The 27306-nt window shown below is 56.7% G+C and overlaps 10 protein-coding genes across 10 annotated transcripts; 7 read left to right on the top strand and 3 right to left on the bottom strand.

Moving 5' to 3' along the window:
- Nucleotides 1–1153: 1153 nt before the first annotated feature.
- COL26b_003256 (uncharacterized protein) lies at nt 1154–2061 on the bottom strand (the record flags this gene model as incomplete). Its single annotated transcript, XM_053176156.1, has 4 exons — nt 1154–1306; nt 1415–1547; nt 1683–1910; nt 2042–2061. 4 exons carry the CDS (start codon nt 2059–2061, stop codon nt 1154–1156), a joined length of 534 nt encoding a protein of 177 aa, XP_053039777.1.
- A 593-nt stretch (nt 2062–2654) lies between these two features.
- Nucleotides 2655–3851, top strand: NUP57 (Nucleoporin nup57; the record flags this gene model as incomplete). The annotated part of the gene is made up of 3 exons (XM_053176157.1): nt 2655–2982; nt 3047–3693; nt 3747–3851. 3 exons carry the CDS (start codon nt 2655–2657, stop codon nt 3849–3851), a joined length of 1080 nt encoding a protein of 359 aa, XP_053039778.1.
- A 2276-nt stretch (nt 3852–6127) lies between these two features.
- Nucleotides 6128–9231, top strand: COL26b_003258 (uncharacterized protein; the record flags this gene model as incomplete). The annotated part of the gene is made up of 2 exons (XM_053176158.1): nt 6128–9116; nt 9170–9231. 2 exons carry the CDS (start codon nt 6128–6130, stop codon nt 9229–9231), a joined length of 3051 nt encoding a protein of 1016 aa, XP_053039779.1.
- An 851-nt stretch (nt 9232–10082) lies between these two features.
- On the top strand, nt 10083–11737 carry COL26b_003259 (uncharacterized protein; the record flags this gene model as incomplete). The annotated part of the gene is made up of 3 exons (XM_053176159.1): nt 10083–10311; nt 10364–10447; nt 10503–11737. 3 exons carry the CDS (start codon nt 10083–10085, stop codon nt 11735–11737), a joined length of 1548 nt encoding a protein of 515 aa, XP_053039780.1.
- Nucleotides 11738–14634: 2897 nt separating this feature from the next.
- Nucleotides 14635–15777, top strand: COL26b_003260 (uncharacterized protein; the record flags this gene model as incomplete). Its single annotated transcript, XM_053176160.1, has 1 exon — nt 14635–15777. The coding sequence occupies one exon, from the start codon at nt 14635–14637 to the stop codon at nt 15775–15777; it is 1143 nt and encodes a 380-aa protein (XP_053039781.1).
- Nucleotides 15778–17235: 1458 nt separating this feature from the next.
- Nucleotides 17236–18243, top strand: COL26b_003261 (uncharacterized protein; the record flags this gene model as incomplete). The annotated part of the gene is made up of 1 exon (XM_053176161.1): nt 17236–18243. The coding sequence occupies one exon, from the start codon at nt 17236–17238 to the stop codon at nt 18241–18243; it is 1008 nt and encodes a 335-aa protein (XP_053039782.1).
- Nucleotides 18244–19027: 784 nt separating this feature from the next.
- On the top strand, nt 19028–20491 carry COL26b_003262 (uncharacterized protein; the record flags this gene model as incomplete). The annotated part of the gene is made up of 1 exon (XM_053176162.1): nt 19028–20491. The coding sequence occupies one exon, from the start codon at nt 19028–19030 to the stop codon at nt 20489–20491; it is 1464 nt and encodes a 487-aa protein (XP_053039783.1).
- Nucleotides 20492–21465: 974 nt separating this feature from the next.
- On the bottom strand, nt 21466–21752 carry COL26b_003263 (uncharacterized protein; the record flags this gene model as incomplete). The annotated part of the gene is made up of 2 exons (XM_053176163.1): nt 21466–21612; nt 21672–21752. The coding sequence occupies 2 exons, from the start codon at nt 21750–21752 to the stop codon at nt 21466–21468; spliced, it is 228 nt and encodes a 75-aa protein (XP_053039784.1).
- A 940-nt stretch (nt 21753–22692) lies between these two features.
- Nucleotides 22693–24663, bottom strand: COL26b_003264 (uncharacterized protein; the record flags this gene model as incomplete). The annotated part of the gene is made up of 6 exons (XM_053176164.1): nt 22693–22872; nt 22940–23077; nt 23133–23747; nt 23803–24060; nt 24125–24216; nt 24435–24663. 6 exons carry the CDS (start codon nt 24661–24663, stop codon nt 22693–22695), a joined length of 1512 nt encoding a protein of 503 aa, XP_053039785.1.
- A 1128-nt stretch (nt 24664–25791) lies between these two features.
- Nucleotides 25792–26955, top strand: COL26b_003265 (uncharacterized protein; the record flags this gene model as incomplete). Its single annotated transcript, XM_053176165.1, has 3 exons — nt 25792–26562; nt 26800–26868; nt 26926–26955. The coding sequence occupies 3 exons, from the start codon at nt 25792–25794 to the stop codon at nt 26953–26955; spliced, it is 870 nt and encodes a 289-aa protein (XP_053039786.1).
- Nucleotides 26956–27306: the final 351 nt, after the last annotated feature.

The following is a 27306-nucleotide window of genomic DNA, read 5'->3' on the forward strand; positions in this document are numbered from 1 at the left end:
CCTCCCCGCGTCTGAAGTATATTGCATGCTTTGACGATGTCACCGGCACGGCTTGCCCAAGCTGGCCTTGCAGCCGTTCACCTGTGCAGTCGACGGCGAACTACACAAGAACAGTGCATACCCTTGAGTCAGGCTGCTGACTGGCTGGGTCTGACAAATCAGGACGAAGTCGATGGCTGAACGGAAGGCTACTCACATCAACAGCGTGACTGTGGCTGAACCCTTCTCAGATGACACCTGAATACGGGCTTTTGAGCTTTGCTTATTCGTCAAAATTGACAACTTTGTTGCATCGTTACGCCCGAGGGAGAAAAGAACCATCTCATGCTGAGATGTCTCGGGTGAATGCTTACAGGCTGTATATGCAGTCTTGACAGCTGAGAAACCACGCGGGGGCCAGATTCCCGACGGAAGCTTGTATTCAGTATCCTAAGGAAGCCCTTCGACTCATTCTCACCGTCCATGCGGGACACAGTCGGGAGGAACCCTGATGGGCAGTGGAAGGAAACGTTGCACACCATCAAGTGACAAGGCAAAGTCAATGCAGAGACAGTAGAGCCGGTCCTTTCCGGTCTCAAGCGGATCCCTCTCGCTGTCGCCAGAGCGGAAGCGGCCTCCAGCTTCGCAGGACATTGATCGGCGTGTCTTGCGGGATGTGGTCGTTGATTGGCGTGCGTCGTACGGCACATGTCTATAGCTGCGATGATGGAAAGATCGACGCGGGACACTATGCTTAGAGGTTGCAAAAAGGTTTGAGGGGGTTCGGGTGTTGGCGGGGAGCTGCCTCTGGGATGTTGCTCGAAAGGAGGGGCGGAGAGGGGGTTGAGGTCGGATGAGGGAGGGGAAAACGCATGGCTGCTGTCGTCTCCCGATGGCGGCTGAGAATTTCGAACTCCCGCGGGGGGGCATGGGGCGATGGTCCTGGCGCTGTTAGCTGTTTGTCATCGCTGGCTGAGTGTTGTCTCGACGCATAGCAGCAGACAAACAAGTCGAAGAAGAATAAGGCGAGGACGAGAGCCGCAAAGCCATTGGTTGATCCCAGGTCTGATTGATGACATATGTACACAGCGTTTTCTATCGCCAGCCTACATTTCTCTCTCCGCCTCAACGCAAAGCCAAAACGACGTTTCCCCGCATTCATGAATCCAGCCGTCTACGACGCCTGCTTGCTGCCCTCAGCCTTTGACGGAGGAATGAAGGGCTTGCCCTCCATGGTGTTGATGGCGACGTCGGCGTAGATCATGTGAGGGCGGAGCTCGACGGGGGTGACGCCGGGGCGCTGGTCCGGGATGTGCTTCTCCAGTTTCTGTGGCGGACGTTAGCATATATTGTGTGTAGAATCTGGCCAGCAAAGATGTTTTCCTCTGCAACCAAGCATTGAGGTCTTCCTGGGCCATGGGTGGTGGTAACGTACCAGGTTCTCGTAAACACACTTGTTCAGCTTCCACTCCATCGGTCTGCACTGGTAGAGCTGGTGGTTGCGGTTCTCGACACAGGTCCAGTGGGCACGGAACTGCTCGAGGCAGTGGGTGTTGATGTCCTTGATCCTGTGTTCGTTCCTGTCAGCCATCTGTCGTGAATCATACCGCCGGTATCATCCATCTCCTCCGTAGCCCCGGGAAAGGTTCCCTCGCAGACACCATATCCACCGGCAACCAAGAAAGGGAAGAAGCGAAACGTACACGCTGGAGGCGCATCTCGTGACCCGGCGGCCCTCCTTCAAGCAGTCGAACTCGCCGCGGCCCGCGCTGTCCGTCTTGCACTGCATGAAGTCGTCATTGTATTCGCGGCAGCGGGCGCCGATGAAGTAGGACGCGGACAGCAGGGGCGCCGAGCTGGCGCCGACCTCCTTGACCTTGGGGATGTCGTCGGGGAGCGGGGCCGTGTCGACCTGCTGCTGCTGGTTGAATCTAATCGTACCGACAGAGGTTAGCTTGCCGTTGGTCTAGGTCTCGTAACTTTTTTGGGCGCGGAGGGATGAACACCCGCCGGTTGGCTCACGGAGCGCCAATTGGTGCGAGGGAGGGAGGTGAAGACATACTGGGGCCGTCGGGAAGACATTGTTGCTGTTGTGGTGATGGCCGCGGGGGTGGGTGGGAGGACGGGACGTCGGGGACGGATTCGCGATTGCGTCGTCTGGCGGGCAAGCTTTCGACGGCTACGGACGCTTGGGAATTGAGGTGAGGTCGATTTAGCGGGTGTCTGATTGGCTCGGTTCGATGGCGAGGCTGGAGTGGAGCCTTGCTCTGTGGCGCGTACCGGTGTAGGTGTGGCTGCTGCTTTCGGTGAAGCTCAGGTCAGGTACCTGCGAGCTCCGATTTATTATTTTCGCGTCGCCGTTGCTTGGGGATCAGACGCCGACACTTTCAAGGGTAGCTTTCCGGTGGTGAATTTCGCACCCGCAGGCCGATTGAAGATTCTCCTGCGACATCTGCTTGCTGGCTCCTTCCAGAAGCGCGGTTTCATTCTTCTTTTTCCGTTGTTTTGATACCCGCGAAGACCCTTTATTTTCCCTTTTTCCTTTGACGATGCAGTAAGGGTCTCGTGCATTGTTTTCTTCCGCGAACCTACCTTGCGCATCAATCTCATCCTCAGCCTTGCGACGACGACCGATTGACGCCCGAACTCACGGATAATACATTTGCATTGTCGCCATGAGTCTATTCGGAGCGCCGAAGCCCGCTGGGCAGACGGGCGGTGGCCTTTTCGGCGGTGGAGGATTTGGCAGCACCCTGGGACAGTCGACGCAGCAGCCGCAGCAGCAACAGCAACAGCAGCCAGCCCAGCAGCAGGGCGGCCTCAGTCTGTTCGGCCAGCCGCAGCAGAGCCAAGGAAGCACTCTCGGCTTCGGGCAATCTCTCGCCCAGCCTCAGCAAAACCAACAACAACAGCAACAGCAGCAGCAGCAGCAGATGCCCAGCCTGTCGCAGTCGCAAGCGCAGCTGTCCAGTTCACTCTGGCAGCCTGGCAGAGACACACCTCGTACGTGGCCCCCTTTCACCTTCCTCTTACTGATTGAGCATCCGTCTGACCATCTACCACGTAGAGAACCAAAAGCCCATACCCGAGCAGATGGCCCTCATCATCGAGAAGTGGAACCCCACGAACCCCAACTGCGCCTTCAAGCACTACTTCTACAACAAAGTCGACGAGGCCGCGGTGCCCTTCTACAAGCCCGGCCCGCACGAGGACCCCAAGGAGTGGGAGGAGGCGCTGCAGAAGAAGCCCGCGCCGGGCTTCATCCCCGTCCTCTGCACGGGCTTCAACGGCGTCGCGGCGCGCCTGCAGACGCAGAAGAAGGTGGTCGGCGAGCTCAACTTGCGCCTGCACCAGATCAATGCAAGCCTGGACGCGATCCTGTCGCGGCACGACCTCGAGACGAGCGTGCGCGCGCTGGCGGCCCGCCGGCGGCACGTTGTCCTGCGGGAGCGGTGCCTCGCGCTCGCGGCGCGGGTGCAGGTGCTGCGCAACCGCGGATACGCGATGAGCGGGGACGAGGACGACCTGCGGCTGAAGCTGGCGGAGCTGGAGCGCAGCGTGCAGGACCCGGCGCTGGCGGCGAGGGAGGAGGAGCTGTGGAGCAGGCTGATTGTGTTGAGGGACTATGCGGACCAGCTGATGAAGGAGGCGAACAAGCCTGCTTTTGCGAGCGGCGAGGGTCTGAACGAGGAGACGGAGCATAAGGCGAAGAAGGTGGGTTTTCTTATTTAGAGACTATGTTTTACGCAGTGGCTAACTTATTGCAGGTATTGGAAGACTACGAGAAGCAGATTCAGCACCTCAAGAAGGAGGTCGAGTCGATCACGAAAGACTTTGAGCAGTGGGAGAAGGAGCGTAACCCGTCGTCATGAGTCGAACGAAGAGGGTTTCGGGTTGAGTTGTCAAATTCTTGTTATAATAGAGGACCGGATCGGCGCGAGCGGAAGCTGTTTTTCATGTGGGAGTAGGAACGATAGCTCATCGCCCATCAAAGGCACCGAAAATTAGTGAGGAGCACGTGGAAACGCAAGAAGACGGGGTCCCTTGGGTGTCTCTAAAGTCGTGATGTTTGATTGTCTCTGGATTTCGATGTGATCTATAGTCATAGCCCATCCACACCAGCCGTTTGTACATTTGTACACATGATATTTTTACAACGGGGATATTCTAGTTGTCCCTGTACACCCGTCTCCCAGCCATTATGGCTCTACCTGCCGTATGCTTCTGCGTCTGCGGCATGTCTTTTGGAGGGTCTGAAGCAGATGATCTGCGTCTGTTTTTGTTCTCAAGCCCTATGGCAGGCCCATGAGGTTCATGTTTGGTCGGTGATGGTTATTTACAGGACCTTGGAGGCGAGGTCGACGGCGAAGGGGGCTGTTGATGGACGGTCAGTAAGGGCTCTTGAGGCTTGATGCTGGCTGTGGAGGCACTCACAGAGGTAAAGCAGGACGGCAGAGACGAGGACCTGCTGGACGGTGAAGCTGGCCTCGGCCTCCATCTGCTTGATCTCCTCCTCGGAGAGCTGGGGGGGCGCGACTACGGGACACAGCCAAGTCAGTTATTTCAGTTCTTTCCGAAGGGTGCAACGGTGGGTACGTACATCCTCCGAACATTTTGACTGCGGAGTATTAAGGTATCGACGGGACGGAGAGGTTGGTGATACTTTTGTTCTTCTGCGCGTGGCCCGGTTCAGCGATGATGTCGTCGCAAAAATTTAGAGATAGCTCCAGCTGGATGGGTCCCACCCGACGCACAATCCAGCCTGGGCGGCACGTACCTTTCCACCTGGTGCGGCTCTTTAGTGGTGGTGGTGGGAATGCTCGCTCGAGTTTCTCACAGTGTGCGTAGCGGATACCATTTCCACATGCACTCGGATTTGGCCACCGAGCGTGCTCGGGTACGCATCCGTCGGCCTGATGCCAGCACTAGAAACACCACACAACGCTGTGGTGGGGGAGCGCCACCCCTGTCCCTGTGCGGCTCGCGGTGCGCTTCCCTGAGTGGCTGGATGGTCTGATTTTGGCACAGTCATCCCGGGCCGAGGATAGCCCGTCGCATGTTTTGCAGTGTTGGCTTTGGGGGCCCCCCAGGATGGAGGGGTGCTTGATGGCTGGGGAACTGCACCTGGGGCCGGATGGTTCTTATCGGGCTGGCTTTTAGCGCGCTTATCAGCGGACCTTAATATTTCTTGTCGCGATAAGGATTGGCGGCGGGCGGTTTCTCAGTGTGCGCTCACCAATTCCTGGCGCTGCGCTCAACCCGCAACGAATCGAAGGCGTGGCGGCAGACCGGTTCCTTTGGGCTGTCCAGGTACCTCTCATCATGCCTTACCTTCCTGAGGTCGGGTAGATCCAATACCAGTGAGGCACCTTTGGTAGGTGGTAGGTGGGAGCTGCAACAGAAGCGGCGGTAAGTATGTAGGGCGCTCGACTCAGAGACGGCCATCCCTGGACTCCCAATGGGACCCTTTTACTTGTACCTTACACGCCTCAAAAAGCCAAAAATTTAAAGACGTTTGGCAGTCGGCTTCTCACCGACTTCGCCAAATCCGAATCAGCCAACTTGCGGCCATTGCTGCGCGTCTTCTGCAACGTTTTCATTTGTGTCTCACTCGACCAAGGTAGATAAAGATCCTGAAAAAGTCTCCGTGTCATCGTGTTTGAATCAACGGACGGGAGAAGGAGCGCGCTGTTGCTCTGGCCCCTCCACCCTCCCCCGTCCCGAGTCGGTCTCAAAGGTGGCGACAAGGGTATTGCTTTTCGAGCGCAGCGGCAACGATATCGGGCTTCGGTCCCCGATCCGAGCAGCTCATACAAGAAAGACACCACCACCACCACAACGGCTCGAACTTCTCGTTCGCTTGCCTCTCCTTCCCTTCTTCTCTACTCACAACTTTCTTCACATAGAGGGTTCGTCAGTCGCTGTGGTCTGACCAATCTCATCCCTTTCTTTCCTTCTTCCAGGGAAAAAGAGAGATTATACCCTCCCTCCTTCTTATCGCCACACACATTCCTACACATTCACAGCCATGGCATCACTGAGGTTGCCCCTCTCCCGCCAGCTTCGGCTGGTGGCTCCGCGGTCGAGGGTCGTCGGTCGCCAGACGGGCCTCTTACCATGGGTTTGCAACTCTTGCGTTGCCTCCGGCATGGCCCCGAGCCGTGTCACTCGCGTGAGGACATTCTCAGCGATTACTGCCCACGCCCAGGCGACGAGCAGGCAAACTTCCGTGGACGCCTCCCTTGAGCCGCTCCAGAGGCCCGAGTCGTTCATCCCCCGCCACATCGGCCCCGACGTCAGCGACGCCGAGGCCATGCTCAAGGCGCTGGATCCTCCCGTGAAGACGATTGACGAGTTTATTGCCCAAGTGCTGCCCCCGGATGTCTACTCCGAGAGGAAGACGTTCGCGTGGGACAATGAGGGCCCCATGGACGAGAGCAAGATTCTGGCCAAGGCGACAGCCTGGGCCAAGGCTAACGAGGCCGCCCCGAAGCCCTTGATTGGCGCCGGATACAACCCGAGCGTCACTCCCAGAGTTATTCAGACCAACGTTTTGGAGAGCCCTGCGTGGTACACCAGTTACACGCCCTACCAGCCCGAAATCAGCCAGGGCCGTCTCGAGTCGCTCCTCAACTACCAGACCATGGTCTCTGACCTGACGGGTCTGCCGATTTCCAACGCCAGTCTTTTGGACGAGGGTACGGCCGCCGCCGAGGCCATGACCCTGTCCATGAATGCGCTTTCCAGCTCTCGCGCGAAGAGGCCCGGCAAGACCTTTGTCGTGTCCGACCTCGTTCACCCCCAGTCCATCTCCGTCCTGAGGAGCAGGGCTCAGGGTTTCGGCATCAACGTCGAGGTTGTCGACATCAGCAGTGCCGAGGAGAAGATCAAGGATTTGGGCCAGGATTTGGTCGGTGTCATGGTCCAGTACCCCGACACCAAGGGCAAGGTTGAGGACTTCAAGGGCCTTTCCGATCTCGTGCACTCCCAGGGCGCCCTTCTCAGCGCCGCCACCGATCTCCTGGCTTTGACGGTTCTCACTCCCCCCGGCGAGTGGGGTGCCGACATCGCCTTCGGCAGCGCCCAGCGTTTCGGTGTTCCCCTCGGCTTCGGTGGCCCCCACGCCGCTTTCTTCGCCGTCAAGGAGGCCCACAAGCGCCGCATGCCCGGCCGTCTGGTCGGTGTCTCCAAGGACCGCACCGGCCGCCGCGCCCTGAGATTGGCTCTGCAGACCCGCGAGCAGCACATTCGCCGTGAGAAGGCCACCAGCAACGTCTGCACTGCTCAGGCTCTGTTGGCCAACATGGCCGCGCTGTTCGCCGTCTACCACGGTCCCGAGGGACTGAGGGAGATTGCGACGCGACTCGTCCGCCTTGCTCGCGGTGTTCAGGCTGTTGCCGAGGCCGCCGGCTTGGAGACCGAGCAGAGCGGAGCCAGCCCCGACGGCAAGGTGCTTTTCGACACTGTCGTCATCAAGGCTGGCGACAAGGCGCAGAAGATTCTGGAGGAGGGCAAGAAGGCCGGCCTGGGCTTCCGCGACTATGGAAACGGCGATGTCGGTATTAGTGTTAACGAGCACGTCAACGAGGAAGTGTTCAACACCATTGCTACTGTTCTCGGCAACGTCACCGGCGCCCAGACCGCCGAGGTTGCGAGCAAGTCTTACGCTGCTCTCACTGAGAGCATCACGGAGCTTATTCCTACTACTCTCCGCCGCCAGTCTGAGTACCTCACTCACCCCGTTTTCAACACCCACCGCAGCGAGACGGAGATTCTCCGCTACATCCACCACCTGCAATCCAAGGATCTCTCTCTGGTTCACTCCATGATCCCTCTCGGCTCTTGCACCATGAAGCTCAACAGCGCCACCGAGATGGCTCTCATCTCCCTGCCCGGATTCTCCACCATCCATCCTCACACTCCCGCCAGCGAGCTCAAGGGCTACACCGCCCTTATTGAGGAACTCTCTGAGCAGCTCAAGGGCATTACTGCTATGGACGCCGTCTCCCTCCAGCCCAACTCCGGTGCTCAGGGTGAGTTCGCCGGTCTCCGTGCCATCCGCAAGTACCTCGAGCAGAAGCCCGACGGCAAGAAGCGCGACATCTGCCTTATTCCCGTCTCCGCCCACGGCACCAACCCCGCCTCCGCCGCCATGGCCGGCATGCGTGTCGTCCCCGTCAAGTGCGACCCCGTCACCGGCAACCTCGTCATTGAGGACCTCGAGGCCAAGTGCAAGCAGTACGCCGACCAGCTCGGTGCTTTCATGGTCACCTACCCCAGCACCTACGGTGTCTACGAGCCCGGCGTCAAGAAGGCCTGCGAGCTTGTTCACCAGTACGGCGGCCAGGTCTACATGGACGGCGCCAACATGAACGCCCAGATCGGCATCTGCTCCCCCGGCGAGATCGGCGCCGACGTCTGCCATCTCAACCTGCACAAGACCTTCTGCATCCCCCACGGCGGTGGCGGCCCCGGCGTCGGACCCATCTGCGTCAAGGAGCACCTCGCCCCGTACCTCCCCGCGCGATCCGCCGACGCCGAGGAGGCCATGGTCTCCAGTGCGCCCTTCGGCAGCGCCGGCATCCTCCCCATCAGCTGGGCCTACAACGCCCTCATGGGCAACGACGGCCTGCGCCTCGCGACCAAGACGGCCATCCTCAACGCCAACTACATCCTCTCCCGCCTCAAGCCGCACTTCAAGATCCTCTACACCAACGAGAACGGCCGCTGCGCGCACGAGTTCATCCTCGACGCGCGGCCCTTTAAGGAGACCGCCGGCGTCGAGGCGATCGACATCGCCAAGCGCCTGCAGGACTACGGCTTCCACGCGCCGACGATGAGCTTCCCCGTCGCGAACACGCTCATGATCGAGCCGACGGAGAGCGAGAGCAAGGAGGAGCTGGACCGCTTCATCGACACGCTGATCAGCATCCGCGAGGAGATCCGCGAGGTCGAGGAGGGCAAGCAGCCGCGCGAGGGCAACGTGCTCAAGATGGCGCCGCACCCGCAGGCGGATGTTATTTTGGGCGATGGCGAGGGCAAGTGGGAGCGTCCGTACTCGCGCGAGAAGGCGGCGTACCCGTTGCCGTTCTTGAGGGAGAAGAAGTTCTGGCCTAGCGTGGGCCGTGTTGACGACAGTGAGTTTCCCCTTGAAGAGGATATGTGAGTGATGGCGGCTAACAAGATGCAGCGTACGGCGACACCAACCTCTTCTGCACGTGCCCTCCTGTCGAGGACACCACCCAGGCGTAAAGCAATGATTGCGCGCATCTCATAGACGTGATACCAGCAGAGAAAGACATAGACCGCCCTGGTTCTATATCATGACTGCATGACGACATCCAAGGATAGGACCCGGGGCGCCGTCGACTAATTCAACATTCGACGGTGCCTTGGAGATTCCATCCGATATACGTTATACATCTGAATATTTCTGATGACTTTTTTTCTTCAACATTTTACATCCCTACAAGCGAGCGGGGATATGAGTTCCTACGATTTCAACAGGGGAAATACATTACATAAGGGGTTATTGGAGGTCCAGTCAAGAGACCTACCGGGAGTTCAACAACACGAGGGAGATATGGGGTTTGCATTATGGGTTACGTGTTGTATTTGGTAGACTGGCATAGGGCCGGAAAATGAAACCATCAAGTTCACTATTCGTGTTCCAACCGTGAGGCGATTGAGACGATCATGCCTCGGATGACATCCGCAACGTCATCGTCAAACTCATATGCCGTATTTCGCCAATAAGAATAGTCTCCAATTCCAGAACTATCGTCGGAACATAATCGCGAGCTGATTTTTCTGGGATTGAGACTTCACCGTGGGTGACATCTCCAAGCTACTGGGCCACCGATCGGGGGCTCGAATCCCACCGGACCCACGTTCCAGCCGGCCTTCCTTATCGGGACGCCGTGCCAACCGCTCAGCAACAAAACATGCGGTCCGGAACCTTGACGTCTTAATCTCAACTTCATTCCCTCATCGCACCGTCACTTCAATTGGGAGCGTTCTCACTCGATCCCCACTCTGTGAAAGGAATAATTGAGTCCCTGGCTGACACTCACACTTCCTGGACGATTTGAGAACCACCCAAGATGGCTCGTCTTGCGGCGTTGGCCCTCACGGGCCTCACGCTCATCGCGCGCCTCACCGCGGCCGTCGCGACGCAGGCCGACATTGAAAACCCCGAGTTCATGACGTTCTCTGTCCCCGAGCACCCCAACCATGCCATTCGAATCAAGGAGCAAAGCGACGAGATCTGCGCCGCTGGGTCGCGGCAGTGGACCGGCTGGTTGGACACCGGCGGCAAACACCTCTTCTTCTGTGAGCTATTTACTCCTCACGCTCATGACACACTTACTGACCGACATGAAAGGGTACTTTGAAAGTCTCAACGACCCCGAAAACGACCCCCTCAGCCTTTGGATGACCGGCGGCCCCGGCGGCAGCGGTCTCGTCGGTAAGTCCCAACCCACACCCATACCAAACTCTCACGAATCTGACATCAACCCCAGGAATGATGCTCGAACTCGGCCCCTGCCTCATCTCCTCCTCCGGCAACTCCACCATCCACAATCGCTACGCCTGGAACTCCAACTCATCCATGATCTTCATCGACCAGCCCGCCGGCACAGGCCTCTCCTACCACGACCCCGGTGTCCCGGGCCCCGCCACCTCCGCCGCCGCCGCCGCCGACATGAACGTCTTCCTGCGCATCTTCTACACCGCCTTCCCGCGCCTGCGCTCTCTGCCCTTCCACATCGTCGGCGAGTCCTACGGCGGGCACTACATCCCCACCCTCGCGGCCGAGATCGTGCGCTACAACACCGAGTCCCCCGCGCCGGAGTTCAAGATCCCGCTGAAGAGCGCCATGATTGGCAACGGGTTCGTCAGTCCGCGGGATACGACATGGGGCTACTACGAGACGCTGTGCACGACGAAGCCCGGCGTGCCGGCGCCCGTGTTCAACGAGAGCTTGTGCGGGCAGATGGCGGCGGCGCTGCCGCGGTGCATGTACCTGCAGGAGGCGTGCTATGCGTTCCCGGACCCGATTGTGTGCGAGGCCGCGGGGGCGTTTTGCTTCGGGCACGTGGACGAGCTGTATTACCGCGACGTGCGCAAGGGCGGGCGGAACCCGTTTGACATCACGGCGCCGTGCGAGACGGAGAGCATATGCTACAAGGCGGGCGACGGGATCGAGGAGTATGTGAAGAGTGATAAGGTGTGGCGGGCGCTGGAGGTGCCTGCGGCGGTGGACCGGGAGAATTTTACTCTGATTTCGATGGATGTGAACCACGCGTTCGAGGTTGCTGGGGACGTGTTTTTGAGCACGGAGAGGGAGGTCAAGTATATACTGGAGAAGGGGGTGGATGTGCTGATTTACAATGGGGATCTGGATTTGGCGTGTAATACGGCGGGGAACATCCGGTGGGCGGAGAAGTTGGCGTGGGATGGGCAGGTTGAGTTTGGGGCGAAGGAGTTTGGGGTGTGGTTTGCGGAGAAGAAGGGTGAGGTTGTGAGGGCGGGGAGGTGGAAGGAGGTTGTGAAGAGGCTTGGGGGCAAGGATACGAGATTTGCGTTTGTGACGGTGGAGGGGAGCGGGCATATGGTGCCGTTGAACCAGCCTGAGGTCGGGTTGGAGATGGTGAGGAAGTGGATGTTTGGGAGCTTTGAGGACGCGGCGAAGGGGGGCGTTGAAGTCAAGGTTGGCGGACAGGGCAGAGAGGAGCAATGGTCTTTGGAGCTGTAAAGAGATTGATGTTCTGTTAGTCTGAGACTGGAAGTTGACGATGTTGAGATGACGGATGGTTTTGTTAGTGGCTCAGATGGCTCAGAATGTATCATGAGAGTCGGCCCATGACACCTGACGTTAATAGAGAAGCAGGATTTGATGGGCAGACAACGCTGATGCGATTCATCAGATCGGCTTTTGGAAACAGACTGAATGCCAAACATTGGTGCCTTGATTGCGCGTCGACGTGATTAACACTGCCTCATGAATCAAAATAACACATCTGGGATATTCTGGTGACTGGCCATGTGGAAGCGATTGAAAGCAGGAACGAAAGCATCTCGACCGTTTTCATGTCCTCGGATCACGATCCGACAACCTTTGGTGTCACCTGAGGCCATGGTGGTTCTCAGAATTGTTCCAGCGAAGTCGACATCAGTCATGTGTATGTCATCTCAATAGCTATCAGCGAGATTGCTAGGATCGAGTATCACAGGTTGGAAAGGTTGGCTTAAAGTATGACTGTCAGCCTTGCACGGGCGGTTTATACGTCCGTTGGCTCGAAGGGCCAAGACGTCTTACATGTTGGTCCTCTGCATGTCATCATCAGATGTGGAAGGTATCTACCGGTGACTTGAGTTGCGACGGCAGCATTGGGGCAACGGTTAATGATCCTTCACTTGTAAGAACTCGGGATATCAGATGCGTGCCATATGGCGACCCGGAAAACGACTTGAACGGGGCCGCCCGAGTTCCGGGGGAAAGGGTGTGGTGATTGGCCTTGATACGGTGATTGTCGGGTTGCAAAAGTACTCCGCCGACGTAAGAGTGGCATCGTCGATATTGCCAGCTCATTGCTGGGTAGTTGGTCCACCGCAGTGGAGGTGCGGATCTTGGCTGAGAGTCCTGCTGGATCAGTCGGCTGCTGAACAGTGAAGAGACTCTGGGATAAAGACTCTTATCAATCAGTCGGCGAACAAGCAACTGGTCGAGGTCTGTTCAAATCGCAGTGCAAATGCTGCCCAGCCCAGGATAGGGTGGGTGGCTTGACTTGATGGCTGAGTTGACGGGAGAAGTCCGACGGCGGTTTCTCAAGCAGGCGGAATTGAATTCGACAGTCGGTCAGCCGTTGCCAAGACATCCGAGTGAGTGAGGGTTGGTCTCGAAGGATTTGGAAGGAGCAAAATCCCTGTCGCTTTAGCGTCTTCAGCCGACCCACTAATAATTGTTCGAGACCCACTCCCACGAGCTGGGGTGCACGGGCGCCTCGAGCAGTGAACGAACGGCAGGCACAGGACACTTTTGGGGCGGTTGCCGCTTGAGAGATGGGCAGGACGGATGAGGCGGGAGTGCCTGAACTGGACATCCTCTGGATGCTTCAACTTCACCCGATGCTTGATCAAGGGAGACGTCGACAGCAACAACAGCAACGGACAGACGGCATGATTGAGATTGAGGCGCCTCTATGGCGGAAGCCATGCTATCAAGAAACATCTTTTCCTGTTCATCTCGTCATCAAGGATGAGCCATGCCATGCCCTGCATGTCCTTGAGCCATAGTCCTCCACCGCGGGCATCCTCCCAGCTCGACAATTCAAAGTCAATTGGACACGCCGCCGCTCACGTTACACGAGCCAGTAGGTGGCGCCCGCGTCTGGACGCCGTCAGATGGGACTGCGGTCCGCGGATGCCCTCCCAGGTCCAGAGCTGGTTCCGACGTCGTGGGAGCAGCGTTGTAGGGCTAAGGAAGAAACCCTCGACCACCAAAAGCGTCGCCTTTGACCATTGCAACTGGCCAAAAGTCTACGGACTTTGACTCTGCATACAGAAGTCGGACCTATCAAGCTCGCCAACATCAAGACGAACTTGTATGCCCTCGCGCGGGCGCTTCAACGACCTGACATCCCCCATCCAGCCAGTCACCACCGCCTATGGACCCTTCGCCGCTGTCATGCATCCCAGCGAATCCTTCAACCGTTTTTCTCCATCATTCAGCCCTGTCGAGATGCGTCTGTCGCTCTCAGTATCAATTTGGCCATGTTGCCGAAACCAATGGACTACGGAACCAGAGGCATTTGTTTAGGTCAGTCTCGTTTTGCTAAGATGAGCTCTGCTGTCTCTTCATTGCAGCGAGCCAGGATCAAGGCCCTTGCATCCCAGCACACCAACCTGATAAGGCCAAGGCTTAAGCTCACCAGCAGCAGCACGCGAAGTTGAGGGAACACGAGAGACTGGTTCGTTGCAACACAACCAGAACCATTCAGACGGCTTGAACTCCCACCCTCGTCAATTCCATGCTTTCTCTCCAGGGCCCATACCCACAGTCCGGGGATAATTTCTGCGCGCCTTCTTCCACCCAACAGTCCCCATAGAGCTTCCAACCCCTGTTGCTCTGCGGTTCTGGACCCCTTTATGGCGCCGACCCTCCGATGCTCCCCTGGGATTCTGCCGGTTCTTCTTTCGCGCCATCTGCTGTGAAAGAGCAGAACCGTCTCCCCCGAAGACCCATCAAGTCTATCGGCATTGGAGGGAAGCGAGAATTGGCCTGGATTTCTCGCAGTCAATCCCCGCTTGCTTTTTCCATCTCAAAGATCTTCCATCCTTCGCTTCCACTTTCAGTCTCCCAGAGTTCATCCCAAAACCAGCAAAAAGCTGCTGCCTGCCAACAAGTGGACGTGATTTTCCCGACATCGCCTCAAGACATACCACGGCGTCGGTTCCGAACCGCACCTAGTGGCACGGCTCCGCAGCCATCGGCGCGCTTCGAGACCCCAAGTCGCATACAGGACTAGACTTCTGTGTGCGGACCGTCTTGTCCTAGCTCCTCGACTACCCCGTCTCGCGTATCGGGTCCCGTCTGTTGTGTTGCACTTCTCTGGTCCCTGACCCCGCGATCCTACACGGTCGCCGCCTGCCATGGCGGCCACCGCGACATCGTCCTCATCGTCGACGGCAACGAGTACCTACAGCAGCGTTGTCGTCACCAGCTTCCCCTTCAATCCTTTGACTACCCAATTCGTGGCGCCGACGTACTGTAGTGGCATTTACAATGGAGCCGTCTACATGGTTGACCCCCAAGAAAATTGTCTGCCCACGAGCCATTCGAAAGACGAGACAGCATACTACTCACCTGGATATGTCTGTCCTGAAGGGTACATGACGGCCAGAGTCGACAACAAGGGCGTTCACAGCATCACGACAGTGACTTGCTGTCCTTATCGCAGCGATATCATCCTCTCGGCGGTCGACCCTGCCACGCTCTCTGGCCAGTGGATTGGGCTCTTCTGCACATGGATCGCGCCGGAGGGCACGCGCATCGATATCGTGCACACCGCCGATACGAGCACGTGGATTGAGCAAGAGTATGTCACTTCCCCGGGCGGTGTCAACGCCTTCGGCGTCCGCATGGTCTACCAGTCGACCGACATTGCTTCAGCGACAGCGACAGCCACGGTCTCCGCTACGAGCACTGGCAACGTGACTGCGCCTCAAGAAACCTCATCGCCGGGACTATCCACTGGAGCATCCATTGCCATTGCGGCTGTCGTCCCAGTTGTCGTTCTAGGCCTGATTGCTGGCGCGCTTTTCTGGTGGTGGAGGAAACGCCAGGCGTCCAAGTACAACCACGTAAACGGCAGCGGAACGCCTCAGGGCGCAAATGGAATGCCTCCCGCAAACCCCATGCAGCAGCAAGTTCACGAGGCACCGTCAGTGCAGCAGTACCAAGACCCAAACGCGTATCAACAACACCAGCATCCGCCTATGCAGACGATGCCCTCCACACAGTCCTTCCCTTCGACATACCCGTCATCAACAGCGGCACCATCCAATCAATCGCCCACCGTTCCATTCTCTCAGCAGTATGGCCACAATGGGACGTACACCAGCTACGCGGGATACAAGCCTCCGGGGGCGACGGAGGAAAACCTAGCACCGGGGCAGACGTTCACATCGGAGCTCCCGGCTCCCTTGCCGAGAGAACTCCCGGAAGACCGACCGAGCCACACGCCCTCAGGACAACATATTGACCACCAGAAGATGATGGGCATACCAAAGTGAAGGAGACATTAGCGGTGGCTGGTTTAAGCATTTGGCGGAGTACTCGGCATTTTTTCTGCGGGACGGCGCGGCGTTTGGGGCGCCGTGTCTATCCATCTTGCCAGGACCGATCCAGGCACATGTTTTCCACATTTACACAGCGTTGCGCGCAATGCTTATTACAGTAGCATCCGAGGCAAACACGCCGAATTGAACGACTAATAATCAGACATACTCTCTTCAAACCCCACTTTGTGTGCAGTCCTCCGGTCGCTGCGTTCGAGACGGCTGACAGGCGACGAAAACCCGTTTGGATGATCTGCCGCGATGCCGCCTATCCGTCTCACCATCAGCACCAAAATACTTGCGCCTTGCTGGGCTGGCAAGGGATGTGGCTGAGCCGTGGAAAGCTTAGCTTGTTCCACGCAAATGTATCGGCTACTTAGTGCTGACACCTCATCAAGCCACCCAGCTCGTAGCGAGGACTTGATTGAGTACAAACGAAAGTAGTTGGGGCTTTCCGTCTAGCTATTTCAACGCTAGATTGCACTGCTGGTGGCCAAAGGAGCCAAGTCATTGTCATATTCACAGACCAGCCGACGGGCTATGGATTTCTGAAGCAGTCGAGCCTGGCACAGCCATCCCGTCATTACAACCGCCACCTGCCTTCTCTTCTTATTCTTCAACCCCAATGCTGCTCGACCTCGTCTTCTCAATGCTTCAATTTGAAGAAAAAGCAACAAAATTGCATCTATCCCTTCATTATCAGGTAGCGCCGGATCTCAATGTGGCCAATCAGACAATGAGACGTGAGGGCTAGCGAGGTCTTCTCGGATCGCACAGGGAAGACGAGCCCAAAAGTCTCACACGCCCCTTTGCACTGCAGATGGTTGTCTGAGAAGTTTCCAGGAATCAGGACTGCCTACCAAGGAGTAGTAATATGACGGCCTCGACCCCCTGGCGAAGGATTCGCGAATGGTGCGCTGCGGCGGCGATGGCCCTTGGTCCCATCCATTCTTAGCGTCGCGTTTCCTTAGTGTACGAATGTCCCTTTGGCGTCTGCCTACGAGCGGATCCTCTCAAGCATGGGATCGTCATTGGACTTTCGAGCCAGTATGAGTGGCTGGCCAGGACGGAGGGAGTGAGGGCAAAGAGCAAGACTAGTTCGAGCGAAGGATTCGTCAAAACTAGTTTGAATCCTAATAGCCCTGTTCTTCTGTTCAATCCAAGCTTCTTCCTTTCCCCTTCTTTTTTCTCTGCTTTTCTTGCTTCTGCGACTAATACCCGACTAGACTTGTTTGCTGTCACTTTCCGAATTGCTTCGCTCTCATGTCATCAACGCATTAGAATCCACAAAACAACCTCATCACATTCACACGGGGACCCATAAACGGCACAGGGATTCCCCATACGAAGCTCCCAAAGTCTTTTCGATCGGGCAAGCCCTCCTTAGTTCCATTGCAACAAAATCATCACACAATGGCGGCGGCAACATCAACCTCGAAAACGCGCTACGTCGCCTCGACCTTCCCCGAAAACCCCCTTCCGACGCAGAACTTTGACCCGCCGGCCTCCTGCTCCGGCGTGTACTGGACAAACTCCGTTTTCGCGATTGACAACGACCCGGCCTGCTTGCCGAACAAGTTTAACGGCGCCAGCACCGCCTTCTACTCCCCCGGCACTGCCTGTCCGACGGGCTATACCGCGCAGCCGCAGTGCTCCCGGAACAACGGCGTGCGCAGCATCACGACCGTGACGTGCTGCCCGCACCGCGGCGACATCACGCTGTCATGCGTGGAGAACGACCTGACGTTGGCGGAAAGGTGGGAGACGCAGTTTTGCACGTGGATGGCGGGCCCGGCGACGGTGGTGGAGTATACCCTCGTCTCGGACGGAAGCACGTCGAGCGCGGCGGCGACGATGAGTGATCGCGACGGCATCAACGCGTATGGCATCCGGATGGTGTACCAAGCGAGCGATCTAGTGTCAAACACTGCGTCGGCGACGGCCACGGGCACTGACAGTGGGGCTGGGACAACGGGCACCAGCGACGGTAGCGGCGGCAGCAGCAGCGACTCCTCTACGAGTAACGGGCTTTCGACAGGGGGCATCGTCGCCGTGGCGGTCGTCGTTCCAGTCGTTGTCATCGCGATACTTGCAGGTCTGTTCCTATGCTGGAGGCGGCGGAAGCACAAGTATGCGGGCGTGCAGCAGACGCAGCCCGGGCCAGACGGGCAGACGCCGCCTCAGCAGAGCGCGTACGCGTACCAGAACAGCAACTACCAGGGCAGCAGCTACGCGCCGAGCGAGATGGCGGGAGGCAGCGTCGCGGGGTATTACCAGAACGACAAGGTGCTGCAGCCGGGGCAAGGGGTCGCGGGGCAGCAGTTTAAGGGGTACCCGCACCAGACGCCGGCTGCGCCTGCTGAATTGCCGGTGGGAGAGGCGCCGGCGGAGTTGGATGCTAGCGGAGGTAATGGGAGGTAGTTGGCAGAAGGGCTTTTAATAACGAGAGTAATTTCGAGGTGGATATATCATGGTCCTTGGTGAGCTCGTTGGGGGACTTTTCAGACAGCATTCAGATGGGCATGTAGGCGACTAGCGGGAGTTGAAGAGGGTGATCGGGGTTTTGTTTCACAACTTCTTCGCGAATGACACGTTCAGTAGAAGCATTTAAATGACACGATCAACTATGATAAGAGAAATAATACTCATCAAATCTATATTGAGACACGACTTTCGATGAGGGCTGAACTAGAAGCTTCAGTCAGTGCATCATCATCTCTTTGGCCGTGTGGTAGCAAGCGATGATCCGGGCTAGCCCAAAGTCTCCAGGATATTTCATAACTCTGTTGGTCGAGGAAGTGGTCGGAAGAATGGTTGTAAGCTGAAAGTACGCATCGGACAATCACACCGACCAAGCTCCGTGCCGCCGACGTCCGGGGCAGCATCCCCCCGAACGATGCCCCCAGCGTCACCGGGCCCACACCGCCTGCGCTTCCTGGACAAATTTTACCCCGCCACCCCGCCATCCAAGCTGCAAAAAACTTCACCTCTGCGCTGCTGCCGACCCTGCTTATCAAGCACGCAGAACTTCCTCGACGCATTAATAAACCACATTCTCTGGTTTCTGCGCTTCCTTTTAATATCCAGATACCCAGCGCGAGCGACAGTTCTTTCTGAGAGTCGACAAGCGCATCCTATCCAGCGCAATCCGCTTCAGCGCAATCCCATCGAAATAAACCAAAACCGACCGAAAGAAAAGCCCAAAATGTCCGGCCACAACGACGACCACGAGGAGCCCGAGATGCTCGGCGCTGACGAGGTCGGTGAGGAGGTCAACATCGACAACGACGACGTCGCCATGGACTCGGACGACGACAACGAAGAAATCACCCTCCACAACGACTCCGTCGCCTACTTCGACGCCCACAAGGACTCCGTCTTCACCATCGCCCAGCACCCCATCCACCCGACCATCATCGCGACCGGCGGCTCCGAAGGCGACTCCGACGACGCCCCCGGCAAGGGCTACCTCCTCTCGACCGCCGCCGCCGCCTCGCGCCCCGTCCTCCCCGCCTCCTTCTCCGGCGAGACCCCGCAGCAGAGCACCAGCCTCGACGCAATCTACCCGATCGACGGCCACACGGACAGCATCAACGCGATGGCCTTCACCCTCCCCAAGGGCGACTTCCTCGTCAGCGGCGGCATGGACGGCAAGCTGCGCGTGCACGCCGTGCGCGTCAACTCGCCCACCGCCGAGGCCGCGAGCGTGCAGATCAAGTTCATCGCCGAGGCGCAGGAGGTCCCCGAGATCAACTGGATCGCGCCGTGCCCGTCGCCGCAGTACCCCAACACCATCGCCCTCGGCGCCAGCGACAACTCCGTCTGGGTGTACACCATCGACATCGCGGCCGGCGGCGGCGACCCCGCCAACTGCCTGCAGCTCGTGCAGACCTACTGGCTGCACCAGGCGCCCTGCACCGCGGGCGCGTGGACCCCCGACGGCAGCCTGCTGTGCACCGTCGCCGAGGACTCGAGCCTGTATGTCTGGGACGTGTGGGGCGAGGCGGCGGCCAAGGGGCTGGTCGAGAGCAACGGGCAGACGACGGTGAGCATGACGGCGCAGGACCAGCGGTTCGAGGTCGAAGGCGGGCTCTACAGCGTGGCGGTGGACCCCAAGGGCGCGCTTGTCGCCGTCGGCGGCGCGGGCGGCGCGATCCGCATCGTCAGCCTGCCGCGGCTCGCGAGCAGCGCGCAGGCGGGCAAGGGCGGCAAGAGCAAGACGGCGGCGGACGTAGCGGCGGGCGGGCAGATCCTGGCGAGTCTGCAGACGGCGTCGGACGGCATCGAGACGCTGAGCTTCACGGTCGCGGCGGGCGGGCCGGGGCAGGCGTCGACGCTGCTTGCGGCGGGCTCGGTGGACGGCAGTATCGCGGTGTTTGATGCCGGCAGGAGGTTTGCTGTGAGGAGGAGCTTGCCCGGCGCGCACGAGGATTTCAGCGTCGTCAAGGTGGAGTTCGTCAAGAACTCGTGGCTGCTGACGAGTTGCGGCATGGACGGTGTTGTGAGGAGGTGGGATCTGAGGGCGGCGGACGCCGGGTTGGTGAAGGAGTGGAAGGGACACATGGGTGGTGGCGAGGGCGGTGGTGTGTTGGGATTCGTGCAGGGTGAGACCGGGGAGAGGGTCGTTACTGCTGGCGATGATGGTGTTGTTCTTGTTTTTGAGGCTTAGAGGGGGTGTGTGTTGGGTGGAGGATTGAATATGGTTTCTTTATGAGGGGATAGACAAAAATGGGGTGGTATGATACCGCGATGATGCGGAATGATTTGCTGGACCAGATAGGTTCTGATGAAATGACATTCACGTTTAACTAACAAAGGACGTTGTTTCTTGAAAGGCTTTGTGTGAGAACCAAGGTGGTTTTGTATGGAATGGTTGAGATTGGACAGTGAGACATGGTCCTTTGAGTTCGTCTGATGGGGTGCGGGACTTAAAACGGACGATTTGCGACTTTGGCAAGATCTCATCGCTAATCTTCACCCTCACCATCACTTGCAAAAAGTTTGTCTTTCCATACGTCACTCGATAGAAGAACGGCATCGCATTGTCGGCCACCCGCGAACGACTGCCAAATGACCCAGTTTCAATGGGACCAGATCCTCGGGCTCACCTTGATGGTCTGCGGGATCATCCAGTTTCCACGAATCTGCTTCTGTCTGGCAATATCCTGGTTATCCTGGAAGACCGTCGTTGTGTGTAGGTTTCTCGAATCACTGCGCCCGGCAGCGCGTGATCACGCATGAGATGTTAACGCTGGGTGTTTAGGGTATGCTGTGCTAGGCATTTATCCATTCTTGGAGAACATTGCGGGACCCTTTACGCGGGCGTTACTGTTGGACCCATGGAAAGCTGGGTAGGGTCTAGTGGGTAGCATGATCATGGACAGGCAATCCAACGCATTTGAATGAGAGCTTGTGAGCTCATGTAAGGCACGCTCAATGAAGATAACGACCGCATGTATCATAGCTTTAATCGTTCGTACGAGTAATTAGAGATTGATTTATTAGGCTTCATATCTCATTAGACTACCTCATGTAGTCACCACTGAGTCAATTTTCCCCTTCACTGGGACTATTGTAGTGGTATAGCACCATCCTCTCTCCATTCATTCATTACTACCAACCAGGGGCACTCGATAGGTGCGCTTAGTTGGAGCGACCACCCTGGCCAACGTTATCGCCCTTGGCGAGACCCTGGCTCTGGCCTCCGCTGGCGTCCTTGCCGTCAATGGCAAGGCCCTTCTCGATCTCGGGCATGGGGGCGGTCTTGTCGGCGCGGTCGACGTGAGGGTCCTATGACAACCTGTTAGTATTGAGATTCAAGGTAGGAAGCTGCACCAGGTGCGGCGTACCTTGATGGCACCAGCGCCGTGGACGATGTCGTGGCCGGCCTCAACGGCGTTGTCAGAGGCACCAGATCCGTCGCGAGGCATGATGATTGGTTTTGTTGATGTGTATGAAGTTGTGGTAAGTGTAAGATGGCTGAGGTGATGCTTTCGGAAGCTGTTCGTTTTTTTGTTGTTGAATGTGAAGGTTCGTCTTGATTGAATACGGATTGTCTTGGGAAGGGGCTGAAGGAGTAGTTTATAAAGATGACTGAGCCCACCTCGAGCTCCTAGAGCTCTGATATCGAATTGACGTCACGCAGGGAAGGTGCAAGTGCCTCCCGGGTACCTGCCGCCGTCGAGCTCACCCCCTTGTAAACGTCATTGATGGTGGGGCAAGCCCCGCCACGGTCTCCGCCCCGCGATGTCAGATCGCAGATCTTAGGTGGGATGGCCCGGAGGAAACGCCCCGCGTTGCGTGGTCAGACTTGCTTGGCCACTCTCACTTGAGAAAGCAATGAGGTGGCTTGGTCACGAGATTGTCTATGTATGGGTCCAGAAACTCTTTGAAGCCTTATTTTCATTCTGTTGTTCCTGTTTTTCATCGTGAACGTTGTGGGCTGGCCCGCTTGGCATCCGTGCTGGAGGGGCCGCTCGGATGATGACGACAGTGGTAGGCGGCTTGCTTTGGGCATTTACATACTTTGCAACTGATTGGTGTTGGGAAACATGACGCTTCATTTTGGGAGCATATCACGATGCTTTCCGGTCAGCTGCCTGTTGGTTTCAGACAGCCCACAGGGTCGCTGGAAATGTCTTCTTTCTGGCTGCTGTTGTTCAGGCACATCTACGGATTAAAACAACCCAAGAACATACACTCAAATTACGCAGAAACTTCCTGATCCAGAGATGTTTACAAACTAAACAACAATTGTTAACTTCAATAAGAGTATCTGTACAAATCCCTCAATTGAATGATCCCACACCTTTGATGCTGGCCATCTCAGCCAGGCTACCGAAGCACCATAACCAAAGCCGGGCGCAGAGATCAGCACGATCCCCTCTTCTTCACTCTGACGAAAAAGTCTCGAGGCTTTACGAACCAGTAATTGGTGCATTTCCAGTCATCCTCCTTCTCCAGTATCAAATCGAAGTTCTGCACGACTCTGGGAATGGCTTTCGACACCTCCAGCAAGCTGATGTTTTTGCCGATGCAGGTGCGCGAGCCCTGGCCGAACTTGAGTCTTTGTCAGCTTCGCGTTCAACTATGTGAGGTCCTTCAAGATTTCACTTACGGCGAAGAAGTATGATTCCATGGCGCTCTTTTGCTCCTTGCTTGAGTCAATCCATCGCTCCGGCCTGAAGTCGTCCGCATCATGACCAAAAACTTCCTTATTGTGATGCGCGATCCAGGCATTGATTCCCACTACATTCTGCGATAATGTTAGCATAACTGTCCATTCAACGAGTGTTACATCAACCACTCACTCCTGCAGGAAAGAAGGCTCCTGCCAGTTGTCTACCACCCTCAGGCACCACACGAGGCATGGTGAGTCCGGTGGCAGGGTGCAGTCGGAGGCTTTCCTTAATGACAGCCTGAAGGTAAGGTAATGCCTGGGCTTCCCTGAAAGTGATCGGGTTCGAGATCGATCCCTCCGCCTCGGCATTGTCCAGTTCTTTACGCAGCTTTTCCAATGTCCCCGAGTTTCTGCAGAGGTAGTACATGATGGCGCTGAGGGAGATCGCCGTCGTATCCGATCCAGCGCCAACATTGGTGCTTGCAGCTGTCTGAATGGACGCGTCGTCGATAAGTTCGGGCCGCTCCTTCTGAGTCTGAAGGAGCTTGGAAATGAAATCCTGAGGTCCCTCTTTGGGCTTCTCTTCCACCCGGCTGGCAGCGACTTGATCTCGTGAAAACTTGACTATATATGCGTTCCCTCTTGGCTCCTTACCTGATCCAAGGTGCATGAGAACGCTGAATAGATAGGGGTACACGCGCGGATAAACACCGGTTAGGGTGCTGACCGTCAGGACTTCGTCTAGCGCCTTGATGACTCCCTGTGGATCTCCCCCGTCGTCTAGACACCCGAAGCGCTTGGAGAACTACACTTGATTAGTATGCCTTAATTCCACTATTACAATGTCATGTCTGCCTCACCGTAATCTTGCCAATGACATCTAGAGCGTAGCACTGGAACCAGTGTCCAAGATCAATCACGCGACCCTCGTCAGAAATTTCGGAAAATCGCTGAGCAAAGATGTCGGTGCACTCGTCGACGTATGGCTCGTACGAGACCATGTTGGACATGGAGTAGACGTTGGCGACTTGTCGGCGCATGGCGGAGTGGACTTTCGGATTCAACTCGTTGAAGAGATTGCTCAGAGCAGGATTGCCCCATGGCAGGTACCACTCATTCTGGAGAAGAAGTCAATCTGTTAGCCCTAGCTGAAATTCGGTTCCCAATGTAAGAAGCGTTTACCTTGGCAAAATGGCTACCGTGGCCGTAGATGGTTTTGGCTGCGTCGAGACTGTCGATGCTGTACTGTCCAGGGGCAATCCTAACGATGGGACCTGAATATCCATTGTATCAGTAGACATACACTTCGTAATGAGACTGATTGAGGCCGCCGAAATTCCCACTGTCTACGCCGCCACAATTCCTGAGTGCTTATGGATTTGGAGTTTCACTTCGACCGAGGACGGTAGTAAGTACAAGCATAAGAGACGACGACGATGACAGCGAGAATATCGGAGAATAGGGCTTCTCAAATAATCAGGGGTTGAAGTACCGTATTTCTCGTGCAACCTCCTGTCCGTCTTCTCGTAGTCGGCGCGGTAGTATTGGCGAAACAGCCACAGCCGAGTAAATCTCGCAAGGAACGGACCCGGGATGTGTCTAAGAGGATCTCGAACGGCAGAGATGATTCGATAAAGAAGGACTGCAAATGCTGCGAAAGGAATCGCCCACCACAATGGCGGCAGTGGTCTGCCTTCCAAGCCGTGAATTGGTAGAATCATGGTGTAAGTTTTGGTTTGGAAGTAAATTCAAGACTGCATGAACTGCCAGCCCAACAACAACGGCTGACAGGAGTCATTATATCTGCCATCCAAGTGTTGAAACTATAGCGCTCGGGAAGAATCATTCGATAATCTGGGGAGAGATCGTGGGGCAGATCTCGGCGTCGGCACTTACACATTTCCCTAACGCCCCGCCACCATCCCGATGGGGTGCCGCGAGCGCGGCGCGCGGGTTCCCCACCCCCACAACATCTCCCGAAAGCCGCACCAGCATGATTCATTAACAAACAGGTTGAGAATCATCGTGACCTTGATTGGTTTGATGGGGCCATACTCTGCCTAATGACTGGATCGCGTGCATGAAACAAGATGCAGCGGCTCCCGCCATGCAGAGCAACGGTCTGGTCGACCTCGGAGTCCGTCCCTTCTTGGCCGGCCGTCAATAACAATCGAGCATCGCGATGCCAACCTCCACCACACCGGAATGAAAGATGATGATCGCCCGGGATGACGGGAACTAAGTGGGTCTTCCGACTGACTAGTGGCCTCGACCAGTTCCAACGTCTGGCGTCGAAGACTATTTGTCCCTTCTTCACCTCCACACGATCTCCCGAAACCGTTCACAACATGAACGGCGATTCTCGCAGCCTGCGTTGCAGGTATTGCGACGAGGCGTTCAAGAGGAAGGAGCATCTCGACCGCCATCTCCGACGTCATCTGGGTTCAAAACCGTTCCAATGTACGGTCTGCCTGAAAGCCTTCTCTCGAAAGTATGTCGCGTCTAGATTTCTTCGAGGATATGGCTGACTTGAATCTTTTAGGGATGTCCTCAATCGACATCTAACAACCCATGACTTGAATTCCGCAATCTCTTCATCACCAAGACGCCCCGGAAAGAAACCCCAAGCATGTCTCTCTTGTTCAAGGGCAAAACAACGGTGCTCCAAAGGCAACCCTTGTCGCTCATGCGCAAGCAAGGGAAGAATCTGCCGTTACCCGTCCGATGGGGTACCTTCCGATGGGGTAACAACCCCAGACGGCCAATCTGACGGCTCCGAGACACCGGCAGTTGACGCCGGGGATCAACGCACTTTGCCCAACGCGTCCTCCTGTGATGCAACGGCGCCAATGCCGACAGACGCCGAATACGGACGCCTCATAACGTTGAACGAGACTGGGCCGAGCCTCAACGCCGACGTCATCCCGATGCCAAGCTATAGCATTCGTACAGCAGAACATTCAGGGCAGCCTGTCAACATAGTGTCCGAGTTTGACACGTTTTCTGCCTCCATGAATCCCACCGGGGTCGAGGGAGCTCAAGCCTGGAACTCGGCTTTCGTCTCCTTCAATCAGCCTTTCCCATGGTCTTTCACCGAAAATCTGTTCAACCACGAGCTCCCTGGATCTGTGCCATCGTCCGTTTTGAATAGCAACGGTGTATTTTCTCAGGGGGGAGCACCGGCCGTCTCCAGATACATTGATCCCATCGACGGACTTGGTCCTAGCCCGGGCGGAAAGCCCTGTGCTTCTTGCGAGGACATTCCCCCATTCCCATCACTGGAACTGTACGACGAGGATACTCTACTCGCAGAGGACTTTCGTCATGTCAGCAAAATTAATGGCTACGAGAGACTGGCTCAGTTTTTCCAGGAGCAGAGCCCGTCCGGAGACCAAGTGTTCCCCGAAGCGAGAGTGATTCATACCTTCGTCCAACTCTACTATGAGCATTTTGACTTTCAATTTCCTTTCATTCATCCAGCGATGATTGAGACTGGCGACGAGTCGTGGGTCTCTGTGCTTGCCGTTGCGTCGATTGGCTCACAGTACTCCTCCATCTCAAACTCCGAGCAGTACTCCAAAGGGCTCCAAGAACTTCTTGGTAGAGCCGTGGCCGTCTACGTAAGTCGACACGCACGACTGGCGTTCGTGCTAACCAGGAGCAGAAACCAGAGCCTCACCGAACTCCGAGTCTGCACATAGTCCAGGGCACGCTGATAAGCCTGGTTTGTTTACAGTTCTCGGGATCCCAACGGGGTTCCATGAGAGCACAGTGGCAAAGGAGCCAGTTGATATCCCTGTGTCGTTTCGTGGTAAGTTTCCAGCGTGGCGGGGCTAGCGGACTGGAACCCGCCGCAGACCACGAACAAGATTGGAGAGGGTGGCTTGCCGCCGAGTCGCGAGTTCGACTGGTCCATTGCCTTTACAGTCAGTAGGCACTCCTCCAGTCGGACCCAGACACTCGATGCTCACAGTACTTCGCAGAACTCGAGTGCCTTCAGCTCAGTTTCTTGAGCTTGCCGCCGATTTACAAGCTTCATGAACTCACGGATAGGTTCCCTGCACATGAACTTGTCTGGAAGTGCCGCGACGCCGAAAGATGGCGAATCGAAAGTCGGTGCCCAGAAGGTAGTACTGTCGTACCCAGACTCATTAAGCATTTTACTAAGAACCCGGCAGTACGTGCAGCAGGCCGCATCGGACTAGATCTCTCAAACAAGCATGACGTAGTCACGAAGATGGGATCCTTCGCCCGCCAAATGCACATGCTTAGCCTCTACACAGAAGAGAAGTTCCTACACTACCAGCTATCATCCCCGATATGGAAGACGCTGATGGCGGGGATGTCGAATCCTGTCGATACTC

This window comes from Colletotrichum chrysophilum, assembly GCF_026319265.1.
Source record: "Colletotrichum chrysophilum strain AFK26 chromosome Unknown scaffold_18, whole genome shotgun sequence".
Classification (NCBI taxonomy): domain Eukaryota; kingdom Fungi; phylum Ascomycota; class Sordariomycetes; order Glomerellales; family Glomerellaceae; genus Colletotrichum; species Colletotrichum chrysophilum.